This window comes from Rhododendron vialii, chromosome 11a (assembly GCF_030253575.1).
Source record: "Rhododendron vialii isolate Sample 1 chromosome 11a, ASM3025357v1".
NCBI lineage: Eukaryota > Viridiplantae > Streptophyta > Magnoliopsida > Ericales > Ericaceae > Rhododendron > Rhododendron vialii.
The window spans coordinates 1690458-1716441 of NC_080567.1; the positions used below are offsets into that span (position 1 = coordinate 1690458).

A 25984-nucleotide genomic window follows, 5' to 3' on the forward strand; every position below is an offset into this window, starting at 1 on the left:
GCCTGTAACTGCATTTATTCTGTTATATTAACTGCGTGGTTTCTCCTGGGTGTGCACTGGTCCTTCCAGAGCCTAGAGGGTTGAGAAACAGGAGCTGTGGGTTTAGATTTACCGGCGCACGCCAGTATACCAGTGGCGCACGCAAGTAGTCCCTGTATGCAGTGGCCTGGCCAGTGCATATAGCCTCCCCTTGCATGCCTCATTCTGGGACAGCGTGCTCTAGTTTACTTAAAACGCCCACATGTGCTTGTTCTCAATCATATTTATTGCTTCAATCAATCATCCGTCATACTTTGCCATAAATGCAAACTTGTTACAGTTTTAATTCCCTTTAACTGTTCCTCCGCCCTAATTGGCTAAAAAAAATGATGATTAATGAGAGAAAAATGCAAATACTTTTACAAAATGCCCGAGTAGCGACCGATCTCTGGATCAGGAGAGAGGGGTGCCATAAAACCCTTCCCCTCTCGTAACTTGGCTCCCGAACCTCAGATATCAAAGGTGACAACGGACCGGTCTGTGCCTTTTCAAAATCAAACGTGGCAAGTGTTTCAAGTTTGGTTTCTTGGGTGTTTCACTGCAAAACCCGAGTGGCGACTTTGAATCGAAGCGTTTCGCCTCGCTTTTCCGAAAAAGGGCCGCACCCAATTTTATAAATAAAATTTTCCGGGGCGTGTGCCCACAAGAAATTAGCAAAAAATATGACCGGTAAGTGCTTGTTTTGAGCAGTTTTTAATTGAACCGTTCGTCAAATCTAAGCTAAAAACTGCTCAGATCAAGCCCTTCTCGGTCTTTTTTTATTTTTCTAATTTTTATGCGGGAACCCTTAAAATCACGTTTTGATCACATTGAGTGGCTCGGATCTTTAAAATTTAATCAAAAACTATGATGTGTTTTTTTTAAGTGTCTAATTAGTTATCCCCGGAACCGCCCCATAATATAATATAATATAATAATATATAAAGGGAGAGCACAACTTAGGTGTCTCCCTTATTTGAAGCCATGTCACAAAAATATTTTCCACTTTTGCCCCATAATAAAATGTAACATGTAAATAACTGTCGAGTAAAATATAAACTCATATCACCCCAACTGCCACAACACCACTACGTCACCACAAATTTCCTTCTCCCAAAAGCAAAAAAAAAAAAATTCACTTTCATCTTGTGAATTGGCACCACCTCCTTTTAAGAGGTACCATTTTACTTTTGGAAAAATTTCAAAATGACATCTGAACTTTGGATCTAATGTCCCATAAACACCTGAACTTTACTTAATTTCAATTAGGCACCTACGCTGTACAAAACCCCCAGATTTAGACACCTACCGTTATACTCTGTCCAATATATCAAGAATTTGGTGACATGGCATGTTTATTCAATTAAGTGCCCCTTTGACACATGAAATCCAGTCCTTGCAAAGCACAGAATCAAAACCCATCCCCCTCTCTCTCCCCCGGCTTCCATCCCTCTTTCACCTACCCCTCCTCCTCTCGACCGCCTCCTCCATCGCTGCCCAACTCCCCTCCCACTCCTCTTCCTCCTCGTCTGGCAAATAAACTCCTCTCTAGTGAGCTTACTACCCATCTCCCGATTCCAGCGAATCAACTCCTCTTCAGTACCCCACCTCCAAGCCCAACCAAAAAGTTTACACCCAATCATGGAAACATTGTTTAAAAACCCATTTCCCTAATCTGTTTCACTTATTGGGCGCCAATAAAATGGAATTAAACAATTTCCAACCGCCGAAACGCAACGGAATTTTTGAATTTTGTAAATCCAAATGAATTTGTTCGATAGTAAGTCGTCGGATAGCTTCAATTTTGTTCAATTGTAAGTCACCAGACAGCATTCGCAATCTTAATCTTGTAGACCTCGTCGAGTTTCTTCGCGACCGACGCCATATCAATGCCTACGACGATGATGCTGGGGTTAGAGAAGGAGAGGAAGGCCTTGGGGTGTGGTAGTGGTATCGGTTGAGGAGGTGGTAGACGAGGCAGTTGTAGCCGACGCAAAACGTTGAGATCGGAGGGGATTTTTTTGGGGTCAGTGGTGATGTTGCCAGAGGAGGAGTACTGGGGTTCTCGGTGGAAGAGTGAATGATGACATGGGAGAAGGGGGAGGCGAGGAGATTGAGAGAGAAAGGAGGGATTTGATTGTGTGCATCTTTTGAAATCCTATCATGTGCAACTGACGCACTTAACAGCAAAAAAATGCCACGTCAATACATTTTTTGACAAAATGAACAGAATATAACAGTAGGTGTTTGAATTATAGGGTTTTGTAAGTACAGGTGTTCAATCATGTGTCATTTTGAAATTTTCCCTTAAGTTTTTGTCTTCTTTCATTATATTCCACTTTACTTTCTTTTTAGCAGTTCTATGGGTAAGCACAAAAGACATTAAAAAAATCATGTTCCAAGCTTGGTGAAGTTGGTTCTCACGAGGGAAGGGTTTGGAGTTTACAACTATGGACAGCATCTAAACCCCATGTTGACTAACATACTGACCTCCTGCTAACCCCCACTGATATATAAAGTGTGACCAAAAAAAAAAATTCAACTTCAAGCTATTTCTCATCAGTGAAATTAAATCACGCAAAATATTGATTATCTGCCTTGCATGATTTCGAGTCCACAAAAATGCAGAGCAAACTTCCATAAAAAAAAAACATATCATGCCGGCAAATCTAGAGCCCAAACAATACAATTAAAAATGGTAAACACATTATTCCAAATTTCTCAAGGAACTGAATGTTAGTAGCAGCACACCTGATTAATTCCACGAAAATCATATCCCAAAAAGAGTTGGGCCTAAATCATATCCCAAATTTATTCAACTGAATATTACATAGATTACACAGGCAACCAAGTGCCTTCCTTGTGATGCATGGAAAATTAAAGCATTAAGCCTGGGTCCAAAAGAGGATGCATAGGGAGATAAGTGCTAATAGCTTATACTCCAAGAGCATATCAGCACCAATGACATGGACATTGTTGAGAAACGAGAGCCTAACAACTCCCCACTGAGGGATTCCAGTGCAAGGATCCAAAACACCAACGTATGATGTTTTTATCTTGAAACTATGAGCTTATATTGTTTCATGTTGTCGGGTATACTCTCAGACTGCAATGGCCCGCTGACATGAATATTGAGTGACCTAATAACTGAAACAGAGGCATTCCAGTGTCAGCAGCAAGAATGAAGGGTTATACGGATCTCTGCTGTCGAGTGTACTCCCAGAGAGCAATGGCACCACTGACATGAACATTCAGTGACCTGACAACTCCCAGCTGAGGGATTTCAATGCAAGCATCCAAAATATGAATTATCTCTACTGGTATACCCTCCTTTTCACGGCCAAGAACCAGGACCTGTAGGCGAACCCGTAAATTAAATGAAATTGTTTAAGAGACTAGGAACACTTCTGCATGGTTGATTGGTACAATGCTTACATAATACAGATGCAGCTGCAAAATGCAAAGCAGTATACGCTGATGCAATGCCATCAAGCAATTAGAACAAAAAACTGATGGTTAAGAGTCTTTGTAATGACTTACCATCTTTTTAGGGAAGTCATACTGGTCAAGAGGAATACTGTTTGCAGTTTGCTCCAGACCCAAGATAGAAAAACCCTCTCTCTTCTTTTTGTGTAGGAAAACTTTCAGATTACTCACCGGAACTTCTATGATTGGGACCCACTTCTCAGCTGTCACACTGGAAGGACAAACAAAGCTTGTTAATAATTAACAACTAAATACTACGGCTACAGATGGTTTATTCCCAACTTTCAGTTATGCACACAGAAGCCCTCTTTGATTGGTCGGTTAACAAACAAGTAATCCTATTGGACTACTATTGAGAGGATTCAATACCCCACAACCCCATGTTTTGTGGGATAGGTTGCCCAACAGGTGTATAATCCTCGACTAATAGGCGAACGCATTGGATTCGCAATGCAATCCAATGTCTGATCCAGCAAATCAAACAGGTCCACAAATATGTCAACTGAACTTGAACTTTCCAACCTAAGATTTTTACATAGAATATTAAAAGATCCTGTAGGTTAATGTTTTTACTTTCCCAAGAAAGCTTTGGGCAATAAGTTCAGGAATATAACACTCGTCCCCATCGTTATATTTTTTTTGGGTAAGGTAAAAATTTATAACAAAACAGAGGAGCTACCCCCGAACACAACATATAGCCAAGAAAAAGGAAAAGAGGCTAGGAACATGCTCCTACCCTAACAACAACAAGAAAACAAAGCCTACCAACTACTCACCCAAACAAAACAAAGATAACACCAACAAAATACTTAGACCCGTCATCAAACGGTGGAGAAAATAGCCTCAGAGATATTCCACATAGCACACAACCTTTGGTTCTTGGCACTGCGTTTCACCTTCCTCCAAAGACTCAAACAACTCCTGATATCAGTCTTCACCACTGAGACAAGAGATAAAGCATCCCTCTGAGAGCCTTGAAAAACTCGCTTATTCCTCTCCAGCCATATATGATAAAGAGAGGCAGCCAACACCATCTTATACAAAGACTGCTGCAAACCATTGCCAGTCATATGTTGACTAGCCCAACCAATCTCTTGATCCAAACTAATCAAGCCCCTCCTATAGCCACAGATTCTCAAAAGCTGCCCCACAATATAGGAAGAATAAGGACACATGAAAAAGAGATGTAAATGGCTTTCAAGAGATGCATTACAGAGAACACACGAAGTATTGGGCACCGTACCCCAATTCTGCAATCTGTCCTTCGTAGCAAGCCTACCATGAACAGCCAGCCACTGAATAATTGCCCAACGAGGAATATGAGCCTTAAACCAGACCACTTTCCACCAAGTAACATCTATTTTAACCTCTCTAATACTATCCCAAGCAGATTTGATAGTAAACCCGTGAGCATTCAGTAGCCAAACCACAGAATCAGATTGACCAGAATTAGGGACCAAGGTAGTAGGAGTGTGCTCAATGATTTCTTTGGTGACAGCATTCCGACTTCTGGGCCAACACCAGGAATCATTACTGATAATAGAGGCCACTTTAGAAAACAAAGATCTCCCCAAGTTATAAACGACCCTCTCCCCAAATCTAGAAAAGAGAGGCCCGAGAGGGTGCCAATTGTCTAACCAAAGAAAAGTATCAAGCCCATTACCAACTACAGATTTTATCCAAGGTTGAACCAAACTGCGAAGCTTAAAAATCTTCCTAATAGTCCAAGAAGCAGAAGGAGGAATACTCATATACCAAAGACACTGACCTTTAATGACATAGGAATGAATCTACCTTATCCACAAAGAGTCAGCCTTTTTAGCTATGGCCCAAAGATGTCTAGACATGGCAGCCTTATTCCAATCTGGAAGAGCCCGAAGCCCCAACCCACCTTCTACTTTAGGAGAACAGACATCTCTCCATTTGACTTTAGCACCTTGAGCTTTCAAAGCTGGCCCAGACCAGAAAAAAGGCCCTAAGAACCCCCTCAATAGTTTTAAGGACTTTTTGAGGCAAGATGAAGATGGAACTCCAATAATTCTGCATACTGAACAGAACTGAACTGAACTGATAAGCTGCACTCTACCCCCATAAGACAGCAATTTGTTAGTCCAAGATTGAACACGCTTGAGAATCTTATCAACAAGGGCTTGACAATCACTTGCATGAAGTCTTGTAGTGATAAGAGGCACACCAAGGTACCTAACTGGGAGCACACCTTCAGAGATAGCAAGAATAGAAAATAAACCCCTTTTATCCCCATCATCAACTCCAGAGAGGAAAACACTACACTTTTGCAAATTAGGACAAAGCCCAGAAAAGGAATAAAAATCAGTCAACATCGTATTGATCAACTGAAAAGAGGATTGGTCAGCCCCACACAAAATAAACAAGTAATCCGCAAAGATAACATGAGAAAGTTGCAGAGACAAACATCTAGGGTGATAAGTAAAGCTGCCATGACCAATTCTATATTGAAGCAAAGAGGAGAACCCTTCCATAACAAGCAAGAAGAGGTAAGGGGAGATAGGATCACCTTGCCGTAAACCCCTTTTACCAGGGAAATAACCAACAAGCTCACCATTTATCACAATAGAGAACATGGCAGAGGTGACACACTTCTTAACCCAAGTGATGAACAGAGTAGGAAAACCCATCACAGTCATGATGTCAAAAAGGAAAGGCCAAGCCACTGAATCATAGGCTTTCATGAGGTCTCCCTTCATGGCACACCTAGCAGGACCTTGATCCTTATGATAACCCCTAACCAGCTCCTGCATTAGTAACACATTGTCAACAATACTTCGGCCTTTCACGAATGCTGACTGACAAGGATTGATGAGGCTGGGAAAAAAAGGTTGCATTCTATTCACTAGAATTTTAGTAATGCACTTATATGGAATATTACAGCAAGAAATAGGCCTGTAATCCTTAATGGTAGAAGGGGCTTCAACCTTAGGAACCAGAGATATAGCAGTAGAGTTCCATTCTTTCAGCAAGAACCCTGACTGAAAAAACTGACTAATAGCAGCCACTAGATCAGGACCAACAATAGCCCAATTCTGATGATAAAAGGCTGAATTGTAACCATCCGGGCCTGGGGCTTTATCCCCTTTAATAGATTTCAAAGCTCCTTGAATTTCATCCACAGTCATAGGGGAAATCAGAGAATTCATCCATTCCTCAGGAACTCTAGCAGTAACTGCCTGAGCCAATTCATTATAAGCACTAGAGGCCTGAAAAGAAGAACCAAGAAGACCTTGATAATAACCCACAATTTCAGACTTGATAGCTGCTGGATCCTCCAATCTAACACCATGACTATCCACCAAACTTAAAATCTTATTATGCGATAGGTGAGAAACCATTTTCTGATGGAAAAATCTTGTATTTTTATCACCTAGAGTAAGCCACTGCACCCTAGATTTTTGCCTCTTGAAAGATTCTTCAGTAGCACTCAGCTCCATAAATGCACACATAGCTACTTTCTCTTGCTCATGCAAGGAAGCATCCTGGGGATTAGCAAAACACGACTGCTGAAGCTGAGTTAGAGTATCTCTAGCCTCTTTAACTCTGGAACAAATATTGGAATAATGCTGCTTATTGAAATCCCTTAAAGGACCCTTCAACCTCTTCAACTTAAGGCTCAATTTTAACATAAAAGATTGACATAGCACAGGATCACTCCAAGACATAGCCAAGACCTCTTGAAAAGCAGCATGCTTCATCCAAAAATTAAAAAATTTAAAAGGCCTCTTCCTTCTTATCTCGGGAACAATTGAAACCATAACGGGAGAATGGTCAGAAACTCCAGGAGCCAAAAAACAGGCCTCAGAATCAGGAAACAAATTCAGCCATGCAGGATTAACTAAGGCCCTATCAAGTTTACTCATATTAGCCCCTAAACCACCACGTTTATTAGTCCAGGTATACCAAAACCCTTTCGCCAGCATATCATCCATCTCAAGAGAATTCAAACAGTCATTAAACTCAGTAGAAGCAGCCCTATCAAACCCCTCAAGCTGCTCATTAGCTTTCCGAACAACATTGAAATCCCCCATCTGAAGCCATGGGTCAGTCCCAACTACACCACTAACCAACTGCATATCATATCACAACTGCCGCCTAGCCACCACACAATTATGCCCATAAACTATAGACACGCAAAAATCCTTATGACATTCCAACCCAACAACCCTAGCAACCACAATCTGTGGAGAAGAAAACAGAAGAGAAACAGTCATAACCTGAGGATCCCAGGCCATGACAATACGAGCAACAACATCAGTCCCACAATTATGAACATACCTCCAAGTAGCAGGAACACAATGTCTAATGGCAGAATCCAAATAAGCACTACAAAGTTTAGTTTCCACCAAACCAATCAGTCCCAGATTTTGAGAATGAACCAAAGAAAGAACCTCTTTCTGCTTCAAAAGGTTATTAAGACCCCTAGTATTCCATGCACAAACCTTAAGCATTGGAAAGAATGAGAAAGAACCGCCTACCTTTTCCCAGAGGCTCCACGATTCCTCCCTTTCCCAGCCTTAGCAGCCACAGAGACAGAGACAGGCTGAGTAAAGCTACTCTCCACTTGCCCACTCACCACACCTACCACAGTTTCAGCCATTGGTTCAACAAGAGCAGCAGGGAGCACCAAAGTAGCAACCCCATCAGTAACACCAACTGCAGGGTCTACATGGATACTTCCTCCATCCTCAGGAACATCACCCACAGAAAGAGGAAGGACAACAGAATCTGAAACCAACCCAGTAGAAACATCTGGAAGATCCAAAGGCACTGTAGACTCCAAAATGGAAAATGTATTTACAATCTGAATTGCCCCATGAGGAGGTGACCCCAAACCATTAGACCCCTTCTTACCAGAGTTCTTCCTGGACTTGGACACAGAAAAAGCAGAAAGAGTATCCTCCTGTTGTAAAATACCAAGAGAACTTACCACAGCAGAGGAGCTAGGATCCATACCCATAGAGATCAAAGGAGATTTGCTCAGAACCAGAGAGCTGCCCACCCCCATTTTTGGAGGGCTAGCACCAACAAAAGGTAATCCAGAAGCCTGTTGAGAAGAATCCAACACAGGAGAACCAAAAGTATTCAACAACGGCCCAACAGAATTCATCGTAGCCTGTGCAACAGTTTCTTCAGAAGGAAGGTTAACAACCTGCCCTAAAGGCAACATATCAGAAACAAGGACTGCAGTAGTAGGCCTACTAGCCGCAAGTTGCTGTACCATATGACTAGCCTCAGTGTGGCCAAAAACATGACATTCAGAGCATCGAGATGGCTTCCATGGATACTTAACATTGATAAAAGCAGAGGCTCCATTAGCATATTCTACTTCAACCACATCCAGCAGAGGAGTATCTACATGAATTTCAACACATATCTTTGCAAAGCTGAGACGCTTCCCCTTCTCTGTCATATCATCTGCATAGAGGGGTTTACCTAGGGCACTAGCAATGTAACTAAGCCCCTGTTCAGTCCAGAATTCCAAGGGGATTTTAGAGAACTGTACCCAGACAGGGATAGTGCTCAGCTTTTCCTTAGTTAACACCATTTGGGGCTCCCATGGTTTGAGAATCAAAAGTTTCCCAGCAACATGCCAAGGCCCAGCCTCCATAACAGTACGAGCATCAGCCTTAGAAAATTTAAAGAAGAAAAACCCCTGATCATTGGCTAAGATCTCATAAATTCCAAACTTTTCCCAAATCCTTGTAACAATGCTCTTAACCAGATGGAAAGGAGCCTTCTTATCAAGAAAATAGCCAACAACACATCCAGTTCAGAGGTCAGACCCAAGATCAATCACATCTTGAGGAGGGCAAACCACAACCTTCGAATCTCGAACTTTGGGGGGATAGTAAGACAGATTCATACGAGACGAGCCAGAAGGGACCAAAGTAGGAGCGGCAACATCCACCCACTTAGGCTTACTGAGTTCCGGACATAGAACCACAGGGGAAGAATTAACCCCAGCATAAGCCAAGCCAGAATTAACAGGCGGTACATTCATCCCAGGGGATGAGTTAGGGTTTTGAGGATTTTCTCCATTTTTAGGGTTTTTAACTATAGAAGACAAACGTAACAAAGGAAATTGATCTATGCTATCCATCACACTAGATAAAGAACCACACGAAAAGGCGCCAACAAAAGAAAGAGAAGCAAGAAGAAAACGAGACCTGAGAGCAAACAATCAACTACTTGATCGAGCGGTTGCGGGAGGCGGAGATGATCTGGCAGTTGTCGAGGGAGTAGGCGATGGAGAGAACATCCTTGGCGTGGCCGACGAAGCGTCGGGAGGGGTGCCGGACGTTCTCTGCCGGACATTCTCTCTCTCTCGTGTTCCTGGTTCTTCTCTTCGCCGTCGCCTTAGCTCATATGTCCTTTTGTTCTTCTCTTTATCGTAACCCTATAGATTTTGAGTTGGGATTCTTCTTCGGTTTACTTGAACGAATGAACAAATTGTCCCCGAAAACCCCGCTATGAAAGCAAAGTAGAACCAGAATATGCATCCTCAATGTAAATGCACCGGTTGAGTTTGTTGGACATGAAAAGGGAGCAATGGTGGTAGGGTTCTTCCCCATCGTTATATTGCTTGAATGCTCCTGGTTTTCCATCTTAATCCCCTATTAAGCTTCACGTGAACGCTTTTAAAGCCCCCATATTACAATTCGAAGACACTGATAGAGACATGAAAACCTTAGCAACTGCAGCCTAGAGGTTCTGCTGAATGAGAAGGCATCTGCATTACAGCCTCAGCTGATCTCGACTGAGTCAGAACAGCAATTCAGCACAATTTCACGGAGTGGACCAATAATTTTGTAGAACTGAATCTCCTATTTCACATGTACACGGACTTGTAACAAGTTTCGAGATCGACCAAGGATTTATCTAAAATGCCCAATCCTGTTGTTCTAGATCGACCAAGGATTTATCTAAAATGCCCAATCCTGTTGTTCTTCACACAATTACTAGAGAAAATCAACACTGGAGAAGCACGGTCAACAAAGTATGTATTATCTCCTTTGAAAAGAAAAGGAGAAACCATTCCTGGACCTTAATATAACGAGGTCCATACCTCAAAATCCTAATCTCACCAATCCGGACCTAGTCAAATTTTTGTATGTTGAGATTTCATGCAAGCTAACATGAGTCAACTACCTGCCAAGTGCCAACTGTAACACTTCCAACGCAACCTAACATAAGTATTGTGTGTAATTTTGTAAACAATCAGCGAATATCATAACCTGATTAGTTGGAACTGTTTGTCATCTACAACATTTGCATCCGCAATTGCCAAACCTGCGGCTTTAAATACCTGTTGGAACCATTATTGATTCAAAAAAAAATGTGGTGTGAGATGAATTTTAAAAACACTTTAGATAATAATCACACAAACATGTAGTTACACCTCGCATGTCCGTGCTAGTCCAGCAAGGTTGGGTATGCGATCAAGTAGTGACGCCACAAGGATAAAGTGCTGTCGATTTCCTCTTATCTTTTCCACAGCTAAACTTCTTGAATGTAACAAATCATCAAGAAGCTGATCTTCCTTTTCCATTTCTGTCTCCACGGAGGTACCGGGTTTAGTTGTTAATAACTCCAAGAATAGTAATAAGAAGAAAAATTAATCTACTAATAAGAGTAATAAAGAACAATAGTCAGATTTAACCAGTCCTCAACAAACAGAAGTGGCCAATTTTCTAAGAAATATTTACTTCATCTTTCTCGTGAAATACCCAGAAAGAAAGAACCTCGATCACTTCAATGCAGTGCTAAGAAAATTAACTTTTAAGCGAAAATACAAAGATCAAAGACGAAAAGCAAAACAACACATTGAGTTTCATTTTATTTCTAAGATAGCGAAAAGTACAATACCTAAGTACTGACAGGGTATATAGAAGGAGTTTTCCAGGGTATATATAGAGTTCTAAAAATATCTCCATGATAACCAGAATACTGTAATTATAACCAAGTAGCATCAATTTTCCTTTGAGTTCTCAAAATATCTCCAGGGTAACAGATTGACACGGCCGCCTGTCAAAATTTATGACTTTTATGCTGCAAGTAGCATCAATTTTCCTTCGAGTTGATTTCTATTTCAACCTCACACATGCTGAGAACTCTATATATTTTGATTAACAGAGATCACAAAATTTTGATCTATAGCAGATTGGAGCATTGATTTAAATGCACTGAAAAAAAAAGGGTATCAAACACTATTCTCAACTCGATGTACTCGAGTACTGACTTTTAATGAGGATCCAGGCCTCAAAACTTTTTATTTATTAAATTTCTTATTTTGACTAGAGTTTTCAGGAAAATTTTTTATTCGAAAACTCGAGTTTTATGATTTTATTAGAACGTATTGGAATTGGATTTTTTAGTTTTCGGTCCCAAAGCACGCGGCAAGGGAGAAGTTTACTTTTTTTTTTTTAAAACTCATAATCATTCTATGCACCTACAGAAAAAGGTACATTGTTATTCAATACAGAACTACATACATGAATTAGGGTTTCTCTGGTAGTACAAGGTTCTAAATTAGGCATTGGAGGGCATTTGCCAACAAGAGGCAAATGTGCGCTTACAGTGTCTTGTTTTGCAGAAACTAGGTTTACGGTGACGCACACACGCTGTTTGATCTCAAAGGACGTTCATCAACAATATGCGGATTTATTCCCCGTCCAATTGGCGCCATCTGTGGGACACGACAAGTTCTTTGAGATCAACCAATGACATTCGCAGACCCAAAAATGAATGGAGGACGATCCAAGCAAGTCGCTGCAAGAAATTCATGGCTCCAAAGATAGAAAAGGCGGTTCAAAGTCTGCACACAGAAACAGAAGGCAGGAATCCAAGTCTTGCTGTGGTAACAGACCGGAGGACAGGCAATCCAAGAGTGTTTGGGGCTTCAAAGAGAGTCTCGAGAGCAAAGAACAAGATCTAGAACAGCTTGCTGTGCTTATGAAAAAGCGCGAGCATGAGATCAGAGGGCTCAAAGAGCGCATGGCCCCGGTGGAAAGGTCCAGAAGCACTCGTGGAGATGGTAGGAGGAAGGACAGAACACTAGAGAGGAACGGTGGAATGCAAAACTCGCGCAGGCGAAGGGGTGAGTGTCCACGAAAAAGGAGAGATAGGAGCCCTACTCTGGAGAAAGAGAGGTCCAGAAAGCATCACAGAGACAGATACGAGAGATCTGAGTCTGACGGAAAGAGCGGATGAGAGGAGGCCTGGTCGTTGGGAAGAGGGCACAACGACTGCATGAGAATAAGCACGTATAGCCCTTAGCCGAATAGCAGCCTCACCACTCTCAAGGAGCATACATGAACTGCTGCCTCCGAGTTGAAACACAGTGCGTTTGTACTCTACGAAACGAGCACAGACCCAATGGCACATATCCAGCATTACCAGCACACCGTGTTCATGCACATGGGAGATGACGCTCTCTTGTGCAGGATGTTCCCTTCGAGTTTAGGTAAAGTTGCTCTCGCCTGGTTTCATAAGTTGGGCCCATACTCGATCAAGAGTTGGAAGCACTGTCAGGCCGTTAACACGGTCGTCGGCCCCATAACTCATTGGGCCATCCGCCCCTGAACCCAAAAATAAGAAAGTGAAGTATTAACTTACATTCAGCTTGGGCTAGGCCAAATAACATTTAATGAGTACCACCATTGGACCAATGATCGAATACATAAGCTTCTAAACCATAATTGGACGTGATTCTAAAGAATTCTGTGCAATCATAAGAAGTTAATGCTAGAGTTGACATACCTCTAAGAGGCTTGGAAGTGTCATTTTTCCCCAATAAAATCTCAGAGTCTGTGTCCTGCCTACCATGTTTGGAGATAGTAACCTTTTTTTGGAAATCTAATGGTAAATCCTTAGGCAGCATGGCTGGCAATTTCTCTTTGTCCGCATTCACTGATGTTTTCACAGATAATGGATCTTCATTAATCCTTAAGCACTCATTGTTTATTGTCTCAGCATCCTTAGCCATGGAATATCTGAGGTCTTCCCTAACATCCTGCACAACCTTTATCATGAGACACCGACAAATAAAAGAGAAAGCAGAAGTTGAGCAAGTTCTTACATTGAGAAATGTAGCTACTTGCTCCATGAGAGATGTTGGAACGCATTCAAACTGAAGTTCCTTCAATAGAGACCATATGTAACCCAAAAAGAGGGACAAGTAAGAAGCTACTAAGTAAAAATGAAACAAATATTTGGGAGTTATAAGCGAGGAAACGTCCCAGTTTGTAACAACAGAAACAAAGCACAACATGATTACAAAAGTGACTGTACAGGCCATGCCACCAGAATTGGAGTTCACCAAAGTAGATCTTCACTTGAAGATAATATTTAGAGACCAAACTCTGTTGTCATTGAGAGGATTGATTAGTAGACTATCGAAACTTTTTTAACAAATATTCATTGACCTTCATTGAACATTAATTTATTTTCTTGGCATATCAAATTTCATTATGCAAACAAACCAGAATCAATAGGTGTAGCCATAGAAACATCCAATCCAGGACAATCAAAACAAAATGCAACAGGAAACTTGTTACAAAGCACTGCAAGAACGTAGAGAGGCCAACAGCCTATTGTCGTCAGACTTCTTCAAATTCCTCGAAGAGCAAATGCATGCTCTAATCTCATTCTCTATCAGTATCAGCAGTAATGCCCTTACTCTGAAACTGTCTGCTATTCCTCTCCCTTCAAAGCCACAGTAAATTGCTGCAGCCAAGGGTTGCTTGTAGACTCTTTCAGCAGGAATTCCGAATAATATGTCCACCACCCAATCCATCTCCCTTGAAAACCCACAAGTAGGCCTATCAATGTTCTTTCTGTTATACAGTCTTTGGGTAGAACTCAACGCCAAAAGCTAGCTTTTATAGTGAGAGTGCCCTCACACTTTATTTTGTTTTGGTACCCATTCTGTGTAGGAATTCGCGTCACACCCTTCCTCACAGCGTGCTCATTCGGCAGTACACGCTGAGTGCAAGCCAGAGACACGCACCCTACCAATCCCTAGTATCTAGCTTTGATGCCTTGTTACATGGTATTGGGTAAAACTTAATCCCAAAAGCTAGCTTTTTAAGTGAGGGTGCTCTCACATACTTCATAATATTTTGGTACTCATGCAAATTTGGGACTTGGCTTCACACTTCCCCAGCATGTAGCCCCTAACAAGTCTAGAGTACCCACACTCAAAAAAACAGATGCTCATAGCATTCATCCCCAACTTGATATAGCACACATCTAGCATCTATCGACATGCCCCAACTAATCAACCTATCCTTAGTTGAGCATTATTTTTAATCTTGTTAACCTTTTTAACAAACAATAACCCGACTTTCCCAAATGATTTCCAACACCTTGGAACCCTTTGGCCTTTGGTAATTACAGGTCCGTGAACTTACTGAAATTTATGTTTTGATACTTGGTTAAAACATTAGCTTCGAATCTGTAGAGGGCGCGGTTCAAATGAGGAAAGGCTTACGGTCAACGTTGATAAGATCCTTACATTTGGAGGATGGAATAGCCTTAAAGTTAACAAGATAGAAAGTGATTGACTTGCTATCAATTTCCTTAGTTGAGCAAGCAATTTCTTGTAAAGATCTTGGCAAAACGAGGGATTTATCGGGTTATAAGTAGCAACGTCGAACGAGGGGATTCATCTATCACAGAGGAAGTACAACACTGATCTCTTATGAAAAACTGGTCTAAGAGGTGCTAAACGTGCTGATACTCCAATGGATCCTAATTTCATAAAGAAGTGTTAATGTATTCAAAATGAAAGCTTCCACGTACAAAAAACAAATGATGCAAGCATGAGGGGATCAAATTTGATTGCATCTCTAACCTCAACCCGACTAGAGAATATTCCAGCAGGGGTCACTGACTCCTTGGGATTAAATGCGTCAAGATAACCTTCCATTGATGTTCGTAAGCTGTACTGGAAATTAATTCTTTTAGCACATGGACAACATTCTGAAAACTATGCACAAAAGGAAAAGAAGGCAAAAATTAAGCATGAAGTTGGGAAAATGTACATTGTAAGAGCTATAGTTGACCCTTAGTTGCAGAGAGCTTCTAAAGCGGTGACGCCCCCACCTTAGGAGGGTGCTCCTGCGCTCCCAACTAAGGAGCTTGACGGAAGCCCGCTCCCATTAAAATGGAAGCACGCTCCTTACGAAGATGGGAGCTTTTGTACAATCCTTGTTTAGAAAAGCACGGATTTATCACTTGACTTTATTAATTGGTCTTTGATGAACTCATATATGTAGGCCCAAGTCATGATATCTTGAAAAGAAAACCATATATTGTAACACTAGCTATTTCTTACACTAATGGTGGACTTGGCACATATTTTTACTCCCTAAAATGATTGTACTTTTAAAGTCTATATTCTATGCTACATTATTTTCTCCATTAAATGTACACGTTCCTTCCACGCTCCCAACCTTGGGAGCTTGTATATTCCCATGCTCCACCGCTACCACTTCGTGCAACTAAGAGTTGACCACTTAGTTGCACGAAGTGGGAACGGGAGCAAGACGGAAGGTATGTAGAAGATCCTAAATTGGGAGAGCCGAAAGGAGCATGTATATAAGTATTATTTGTTATATATAAACATGAGTGAGATAAGACCACTCAATATAGTTTTTATATCTAATCTATGGACTAAACACATAGATAAGTAAAATATGAGACGAGAGTCATAAATCTCTATTACTTCTTTCTTTTACTTCTTCCTTGCATGTGTTTGCAAAGAAAAGTCCAAATTTCTTTCTTGAGATTAGTGTGGAAGCTTCCATCCTATTTAGGAGCGTACCTCTGACTCGATGAGAGCAAGACAGAAACGCACTCCTTACTTGGGAGAGCCAATTTGAGCTCCCATCTCAGGAGCGCAGCCACTTTGGAAGCTCCTTGCAACTAAGGTTGACCATTACCAGCAATAGATGCATATACTTTTCTATCTATCTATCTATCTGTGTGTGTGTGTGTACCTTTATATGCAGACATAGTTCATATTTCACCTTTATTGCCCATGGTAGCTATGGATGGTCAAGGTATAAGATTTCAGAGACATCCCCGACGTATGTTAGAACTCATAATCATCAGAAACTAGCAGAACAGTCAATGCTTTCCCACTTAGATTTCATAATCATCAGAAACTAGCAGAACAGTCAATGCTTTCCCACTTAGATTTGGTAATAGACGACCAATGTGGAATTTTTCATCAGCTAATATGCAACTCCACAACTCATAAGGAAGCTCAAACATTCAGGGTTGAATCCTAATAAATAGTTCAGATCTGTCGCACATCTTCCAGTTATATTTTTGGTAGCATGTACAATGCACGAAAGTTTAATAGTTTTCGAAAAGAATGCATGCAGATAACACCTCTAATCAAATACCAATATCTCTTCAGGTATTTATTGGCTCTCCACACCCAAAAAAGAATATCTAGAAATGTTTGTTACAGGTAGACCACATCCACTTGCACAAATGATCAACAACCCACAAAAATGAAAGCCAATTTTGATTGTCAAGTTGCTTGTAAAAGTTTGGATACCATGCCAAAGACTAAGTGACGAAAAGAAGTACTAACAACCTCAAAAGACATTTACAGTAAATGCATAAGCACTAAACTTCATATAAGATACTAAGTACTAGATCCTAATCAGAGCACACATCACAAACAGTACATCCTTAAGCTTTACCAGCTTACAAATTAGTTTGTCATGTATGCTTCAACATAGAAAAGTGATAGGCATACAGTTGGAAAAAGCAACAGAAACTCCATGACTTACGAGTCCATTAGTAGCTCAGAAATTGAGAACCACCAGAATTAAGGTACGTACATCAAGAACTAAGTTAGGCACATTGTAAAAGCAACAGAATTCACTGGCTTATGATTCCACTAGTAAATCAAACTGGCGAAAACCACAATTCTAGAAGAAAACTAACTTCCTGAATAAGGTCTCAGCAAATGCATATAAACATCATACCGTGCACAATCAGAATTCTTTGCCAAGTATCTTTTTAAATCCTCAAAGCACCTTCTTTCCAAAGTCACGATTTCATGAGAATTTGAATCCAAAGGAGGCAATAATTTGTTAAGAACTTGGTAAACCAATAACTGCAAAAGAAAACTAGAAAGATGTTATATAAGGCTCCACACTGTCATGTTGCATGGTAACGAAGAAACGACTGTCAACAGTTGAAAAGGGAGGCACCTGGGAAAAACCCCGTAGACTGTGGTGATGTGAGGTTAATAGTGGAATTATAGGAGGAAGTAATTCCACCAAATGACTAGATTGGACTGTTGCTGATGCATAGAGGATGACATTAGCAGCTATAAATACATATGAAGACAGAGCCTGCAATCAATGCCCAAAAATTACTAAAACTGCTCAAACAATGGCCAACTATTAAATGCTGAGGACAAGATTATCAGTCGATAAGTATAAAAGGCAATGTCCAATAAATTTACCCACTATGGTTACTAGGCTTAATTTGGATAGCCATTACATTGTTGAAAACTAAATACCAACTCCATGAAACATCATTTTAAGGTGAAGGAAATAGATATAACGAAAGATAAATTTCTGGATTGAAAAGCTTAGTAGAACCAGTGAAAATTTCAGCATTGGAAAGCATAATTGTAATAGTGAAAATTTCTGCATTGCAAAGCTCAGTAGTAACAGAGAATGAACAGAGTTCAATAATCACGCATTGACACTCAATGATCATATCAGTATGTCTCAATTTCCCACAATACTTAAGTTATGTAGCTTTAAGTTAGCTATGAAGCATGTGTACGCATACGAGTATGGATAGGGGCACCAGTACATCAATTCTAAAAAAAAGGGTACATGTGCGGATGTAACAAATGTACTTTTAAAACGAGAGGAATATTTTGCATGTAATAATTGCACTTAAAATGAAGGAAATAGTTTTAAAAAAAAAAAACCCTTAGGCGAATAGGAATCACACAGAAACTGCAGTTTACGGCCAACCATAGAACTAGAAGTACAAACCAGAGGGCAATGTCATTACACTAGAAAACTATAGACCAAAATCCTAATTCAGTTAGCAAGCTAAGCATAACAAAATACTTGTTCAGTAACTTAAGTTAGTTCCATCTCTGCATAAGATACAAAATAGATAAGGTGCGGCTTGATTGGGTACTTCTAGGTTACAGAAAAATCTAATGAGAAAAGTTCTGGTACAAGTTTTAGGAAGCCGGTAGGCATATATAAGTACCGACAAAGTTACCGGTACCCAGTACATTACGGATACAGGTATGATACAGTTTTAAAGTACCCATGCTTCATAGAAGAACAGTATTCAAAATTTCAACACAAAACCATATCACTACCACAAAGTTTTCTACCCTCCAGAAAAATAAGTACCACTTGGCTGCTTAAAGTTCTGTAGCAAATCTTCCATTGTCAGTGCCCAACAATTCAGAGGGAATTTCCAAAAACACAAAAATGTTACTAGTAAGGGGAAACTAAATTCAAGAAAAACAACCAAATAACTTTAAATACAATACTTGCCTGTGGCCTCATATCATAATCTTGGAAGATAGGAACTAATTGCTCCCTAGCCTGTAACAGAAACATGATAACATACACATATCTCAAACTAACATTACCAGAGGGAGGCAAAAAAAGATAAAGATAGAAAAATTTTGTACAGCAACATATAAAACAAGAAAAGAAAATTTATTCAAATGCAAAGCGTTGAAGTTGAAGGGGTAGTCTTCACAAAAGTGCAAGAATTCCTCACCAGTGATGGAAATTTCATGTATATGTTGATTGCAACTGTTTCCAAGTATTGGCGAACAGCTGGCAGGTTGTTTCGCTGCAAAGAAATAGGAGTAGACATTACTAGCATCTGCAATGCAGAAATTAAAAAGACCAAAGGTAGCAGTGAACACTGTACAGCCAACGATTATTCAGGGATTGGCATCATGTATCCTATCCATGGTAGTAACAAACCATAATAGCTAAATTAAATCTTCAGTATATGAACAAAGCCTTGTATTCTGATGCACTGCCATTCTATGGAACTATTGATTTTAAGGAAATTGAACGAACTGTAGCTTCAATCAGATCGGAGACCCAACAATAAGAACTTTGAAAAACCATCTTTTAGTTGTCTGCGTGAAGACCATGTATCACGGAAACTTTAAAATAATCAATCATAAAGCAATGGATAGATTTTATATCCGCAGATGGAGGCCATGAAGTACATCTGAACAAATCCAAACCATGAGGACATCAAGAAGTGCAACTCATGTACAATCTAAGTATACCTACAGAAAATGATGGGAAGGAATAATCTCAATGAATTGACAGAAATTTAGGATAATAAATTATATCTAGGTCATCCTTAAAGAAATGCTTCAGTGATGGCAAAATATAGCAAAGAAAGCCGAAAACTAAAGCAAAAACATAATTCAACAACTCACACGCAATTTACCAAATTTTTTGGAGCATAGTCTACTTACATATAGGGCTACATGCAAGCTACATGTAACGTCCAGCATTATATTCTTATCAACAAATGGTGACAAAATGCATATCATTTGCCATGCACGAACTTTGCGCCTATGGACCTGTAAACAAGAAATAGAAAAAGAAGGAAGTATAAATCAGGATAACTAGAATTGAACGTCATCAATCTGGTAAAATTCGTCAAGGGGGAATATATTTGAGTTCTTTGTATATGGCAACCCAATGCAACAAGATTTATTCCCATAGTAAGGGTTGGCTACATGCATTCTAATTTTCCTCTGGTTGATCATATTTCTACAATATCCTGAAGTGTTATACAATTATGTCCATTCTTATTGCCCCACCCTATTCTGCTTGGCAACCTTCTCACTTTCGTACCACCTTACACATGGATCAAATTTCTCCACCTTATAAGTCCAGGTGAATCAAATAAGTCCATCTTATAGGCCCACATTGCACATGGATCATGTTGTTGCTTATCATAGATTGATTGGTCTTCACACAATCTTAATCAGTTTTCCTCTTTTTATTGCCAATTGATGTCAATTTCTAACTTCACCCTAGGGGATTCATTTCCTTTTTGTAAAACTAGCTCATCCATCTCCATATTCTCATATCAGCTACGCAGTTAGCAGCCTACTTTCGTCAATATGGGCTATATTAGGCCTCAACAAGATATAGGGCCAGTAGTCTACTTCGGTCAATTTGGGCCATATTGTTGGGCTTCAACAAGTTACAGGGCTAGTGGTCTACATGGGGCAGTATAAATGGCATTAGAGCAACCTGTGTACAAGACCATAAGGGCACAAGGAAGTTTAATGGTTCAACCACTGTGGTAAGTCCAAGGTGAAGCCCAAGGAAAAGACCCAGGTTAGGTTGCGGTTACTCTAGCTATTAGTGAAAAGACCCAGGTAAGGTCTCAGTGACTCTAGTTCTCAATCGCGCTGGAAGGTGTGAAATATTAAGGTGGGGACAGTTTGTAATACCCCACAACAGAAGTTCATTGCAACACCTTGTCCCACGTCCAATCTGGATGATCTTAGGTATACGACAACCATGTGGGCTACTACTAGTAACTTGGGCTTAAGCATTTTGGGTTGTGTTGATAGGGTCCAGTGAATTACAAGGTCAACGGTCTACATAGGGCATAACAGATGGTATCAGAGCAAATGTGTACACGAACTGCATTGACTCGAGGAAATTTAGTAGCCTGCGGCGAGTCCGATGTTAAGTCCAAAGAAAGGACCCGGGTAAGGCTGTAATTACTCTAGTGCTCAACCTCGTGGGGATGGGAGAGTATATAGGTGGGGAGTTTTTAACACCCCATCCCACAGCAACAATCTACATAGGTGACCATGAAAAGTGAAAATATAACCAACCATGTAAACTATTACTTGCTACTTGTGCCTAAGCATTCTGGGTGAAGTTGTTAGGCTCTAGCTATAGTTGCATCATAGTACTCAACACAAAGTAACATCAAACTTTGAATTATTCCAATAATGGATAATCTTCACCTCAAGTTCTATAATTGGAGGAAATTGCACTCACCCCACTGTACTTTTTGTATAGCTCCTTCGCAAGATCCTTGTCATTTACCTGAATTCGCAAATGTAGTAATCAATAATATTAAGCATGACATGACAAATAGCTCGCATGTCGTTTATGTAATACACATGTTGACCAAATTAAAACATATGAAATATCTTTTGAACACCGTTTTTCCAGAAGCACTATGGCTTTTGAAAGTACAAAACTAACTCAATACGAGAGACCAAACATTTAATTATACCATGTTAAAGCATGCAACTCAAAACCAAACGGCAATAAGTGGAGAGGTTATCCTGGCCCATACACTAGTTTTTGAGGTTATAATTACATCAAGGTGCGCCAAGTTCTAACACTAATATGTACGTTTTACCCTGGACCTGAACGTGAAGAGGTAAACAACAAATTTATAACATAGGGATCACTACAAAACAAAGTGCCCTTGTAGCACATACAACGGGAAAATCAATCATGAGAGTGTTGCCCAAAAGACTATGAAAGCCTAGCTCTCAATCTACATCGAAACTTTGGGTCCAACCCAAAAGCTTAAAGCTATTAGGTGGAGATGTCCTTCACATCTTGTCACGGTCGTCAAAATATTGTACCAGCAAGGTCAAGACTAGAATAAGTCCCATAAAAGAGAAACAAATATGAAATGCCTAAACGATAACAGATGAATCTGCTTTTGGGGGGGGGAATTTTTGTTTAGCTTTTCATTGCAAGTTTTAGGATTAAAATCGTTCCTCCCAATGAGAGGAATTGGAGAAGTATAAAAATGAGGACTGAAGTTCAAAAAAGTTCACATAAGACAACATGGCGCAAGACGATTCCGCATAATAAAACATGAATTCATCAAAAATTCAGAAAAGACGACAAATTACCGACCCGAAAAATACCAAAAACATTAGGGTGAACTCACCCAATGCTTCACATAATTTGTTGGGTCATGCAATAGCACCAAGTACCAGATTGTGGGCTACATACATGTAATTACTTTTTAGATGGAAACGAACATATAGGACCTTTTGGATTCTTTAATAAGGAGGACAAACGAATTGTCCACCAATCCTACATAATGAAATGTAGACGAGTATCCCAGGCAACATGTATAGTTACAAAGATTATTTGGTTAGGAAATTCAATTTATACGGCAGCAGCCAGAGAAACAATCTCAAACCCACAATGACTCCAACTTCACAAATACTAAATCCACCTTATTCAATGGAATGTCTTAGTCCACGATAGTGCTTCAAGTAGTACATCCACCTAAATGGGCATACATGTCCTTGATGCTCCAGTTATCTTTATACAGTCAACACAATGATTCCGAACGCTTCATCTTCTACGGTTCTACCTACTCAACTTTTAGACACACATGAATCGGCAACAAGACTGTTACACTCTTTAATAGCAAAATAAAACCTCAAAAAAGACCATCTTTCAAGCCATTACTGCTTCATTCATACATACAGTTCTAAAACCTGACTGTAACAACTAACATTAGGGTGATATATGTTCATTAGATGTGAGAAGAATCAGAAGACTTTGCATCAGCAACGCAAAGCCATTAACGCCTATTTGCAAATGAGCTGAAGATATGCACAAGTGCATGGTTATGAAAGGTAGAATGGAATAAAAACAATACCAGCTATCTGAACGTACAAATTTGCTAATCAATTAAATTTATCAGAGCTTGGCTAAGAATTTTGATGCCAATGAGAAGATTCAGTACCGCAAAATCTAGAAGGTCAAGTAAAAACATTTTCCCAGATTCCAAAGCAGCCTGACAATCACTATCTTCAAGGTTCGATCCAACCATAACTGCCAAATCGGCAAGCTTGTAAAACAGAACAGCAACAGATACACGTGCATACAACTCTGTGTTGATGAATGCCTGTAATAAATGCAGAAATCAATACAATGGAGTCTGAAATATATTACAATGTCCATAGCCTAATACCATAATTGCAGTAAATTAATAAAAAAAATTCTCAAAACATTTCCAAATGGCTGTTTCCTTGAAAATGAACAAAAGCTCAACCACGCCCAAAGACAACCCCGCCGTCAAAGAGGAAAATGCAGGCGAAGCATACATAAATTAAAACTACTATAGCTTGAGATGCTAGGCTGAAATAAAACACGATGAAGTTGGCCAAAACAAAAACCTCTCGCAATGCCAAGAGACTGGCACACATGCTGGAACACTCAGCACACAGACAAAGTGTGACACAGCATGCTGTACACAAGGCTCACGGAAATACAACCACCTTACGTGGCAAATGGGAAATCGCAAACAAGTGGCATGCCCAAAAAGATACAAGACAAGCACACAGATGCAGTCTTGCATCATTTGCTCATCCATATAACAAGTCAAAGTCATATACATCCGACCTATGATGCACGGACACAGAAACGGGGACATGGGAATTCTAAAAAATTGGGAACACGGACACGGCTGGGGACACGTTACGTGTATTTTTATTTATTTATTTATTTCAATTTTTTCCAAGTTTAAATGGCAAAATGTGGACAAAACGAAAAAATCCATAGTTCCAATATCATTAAAACAAAACAAGACATCCATAAGTTCAATACAATCCTATTGAAAAATTACAATTTGACCCCTGGGAATTTTAAAAAAAATTACAATTTGACCCCCAATTTTTTTTATAAATTACAGTTTGACCCCAATTTTTTTTTTTTGAAATTGCACTTTGAACCCCGCCGTGTCCCCCTCAAAAATTTAAATTAAATTATGGGACACGGCATACGTGTCCCCGCCGTGTCTCCGTGTCCGACAATGCAACACGTCGACCTCTAGAGGTGTCGGTGCTTCATAGCATTCGACTCGTTAAAAATAGATGGACAGAGAAGAGACCTCAACATGTATTCTATTTGACCACATGTACACCTAGGTTGAACACCCAAAAGCCATGCATGAAAATACATCCCAAAAACAAAAGCTCATCTTACACACAATAGAAACTAATTGTATGGCACAACCGGAACAAAAGAAAACTGCACAATTAGTTATACGCTATACGGAGCGGTTCCGGGAACACCTAAACAAACATCTAAAAAAACACCCCAAAGTTCCCGATCGAATTTCGATGATCCGAACCACTCAATGCAGTGATTGAAAAAGCGCGCCTAGGCCTGTGACGCCTCACAGGTGTGAGGCAAGGCGAGGTTGGGTGAGGCGGGCAACTAGTCTCGCTTCGAGTCGCCTAGGCATGAGGCGTGAAAAAGTGGTGCCTAGGCGTCGTTAAGGCAAAACAGCTCAATTAAAACACAAATCTGCCTCTCAATAAAAAATCTATCGTCTCTCCTCTGGGCATAACAAGTATGTCTCTCTCTCTCTCTCTCTCTCTCTCTCTCTCTCTCTCTCTCCTCGACACAACACACTTCTTCTTCGATCGACACACACGCACCCTCCTCCTCCTTCTTCTTCTTTCTCTCTCTCTCTCTCTCTCTCTCTCTCTCTCTCTATCTTGACCTTCTGGTTCAGTCGGCTGCACCCTACAGCTGCTGCTAGTGCTTGCCCTGTTGGGTATTTTTTTTTTTCCACACATACACTGATACAATATATATATATATACAGTCCGTCTCCCGTAAGGACCACCTCATTTTAATAAAATGCGGACCTCCCTTTCCCGATTGAATTTCGATGATCCGAGCCGCTCAATATGTTTAGAACGTGATTTTAAGGGTACCCGCGAGAAATCGGCAAAAAAAATGACCGGGAAGGGCTTCATCCGAGCAATTTTTGTTTGTTTTTTATCGAACGGTTCAAACAAAAACTGCTCGAATGAAGCCCTTCCTAGTCATTTTTTTTTGTCGATTTCTCGCGGGTACCCTTAAAATCACGTTCTGAACACATTGAGCGGCTCGGATCATCGAAATTCGATCGGAAAATGGGAGAAATGAGGAGGTCCGCATTTTAACTAAAATAAGGACTCCCTCATTTGAGACTGACTGTGTATATATATATATATATATATATATATATATATATATAGTTAGGTTCCGGTGAGGGATCCCTCATTTAATTAAAATGCGGGACTCGCCTTCCCGGTTGAATTTCGATGATCCGAGCCGCTCAAAGTGATCAGAACGTGATTTTAAGGGTCCCGGTGAGAAATCAGCAAAAAAAATGACCGGGAAGGGCTTCATCCGAGCAGTTTTCATTGAATGGTTCAAAAAAAACTGCTCGAATGACGCCCTTCCTGGTCATTTTTTTTGCTGATTTTTCGCGGGGACCCTTAAAATTACGTTCTGCACACATTGAACGATTCGGATTTTCAAAATTTGATCTGGAAATGAAAGTACCTCATTTTAACAAAATGAGGGATCCCTCACTTGAAAATTCCTCTATATAT

The 25984-nt window shown here is 40.2% G+C and overlaps 2 protein-coding genes across 5 annotated transcripts in view; both read right to left on the reverse strand.

The window, feature by feature from the left end:
- Positions 1-2676: 2676 nt before the first annotated feature.
- The window catches only part of LOC131308104 (uncharacterized), a 53471-nt gene continuing 30163 nt past the window's right edge, over positions 2677-25984 (reverse strand). For 3 of the 4 annotated variants that reach the window (XM_058334921.1, XM_058334920.1, XM_058334922.1), the window contains 14 exons: positions 23338-23499; positions 21609-21656; positions 20054-20161; positions 19330-19404; positions 19098-19148; positions 17772-17915; positions 17544-17674; positions 15392-15479; positions 13616-13675; positions 13297-13549; positions 10937-11088; positions 10773-10843; positions 3559-3715; positions 2677-3372 (listed from right to left, as the gene is read on the reverse strand). In XM_058334921.1, coding sequence (XP_058190904.1) covers positions 3208-3372; positions 3559-3715; positions 10773-10843; positions 10937-11088; positions 13297-13549; positions 13616-13675; positions 15392-15479; positions 17544-17674; positions 17772-17915; positions 19098-19148; positions 19330-19404; positions 20054-20161; positions 21609-21656; positions 23338-23499 — 1665 coding nt within the window. In that variant the 3' untranslated portion in view covers positions 2677-3207. Of the gene's footprint in view, positions 3373-3558; positions 3716-10772; positions 10844-10936; positions 11089-13296; positions 13550-13615; positions 13676-15391; positions 15485-17543; positions 17675-17771; positions 17916-19097; positions 19149-19329; positions 19405-20053; positions 20162-21608; positions 21657-23337; positions 23500-25984 lie in introns of those variants that run through there. The other variant, XR_009194306.1, reaches the window with a different exon arrangement.
- On the reverse strand, positions 8009-9672 carry LOC131308106 (uncharacterized). The gene is made up of 2 exons (XM_058334923.1): positions 8687-9672; positions 8009-8581 (listed from the first exon to the last, which is right to left on the reverse strand). The coding sequence occupies exons 1-2, from the start codon at positions 9143-9145 to the stop codon at positions 8009-8011; spliced, it is 1032 nt and encodes a 343-aa protein (XP_058190906.1). The 5' UTR covers positions 9146-9672.

Coding starts and splice junctions, on each gene's coding strand:
- LOC131308106 (XM_058334923.1), bottom strand. CDS start 9,145: ATGGAGGCTGGGCCTTGGCATGTTGCTGGGAAACTTTTGATTCTCAAA. Junction 8,582..8,686: donor ATATGTTGCCTTTAGGGCAG/GTTGTTAACCTT, acceptor TCTTCTCAACAG/GCTTCTGGATTACCTTTTGT.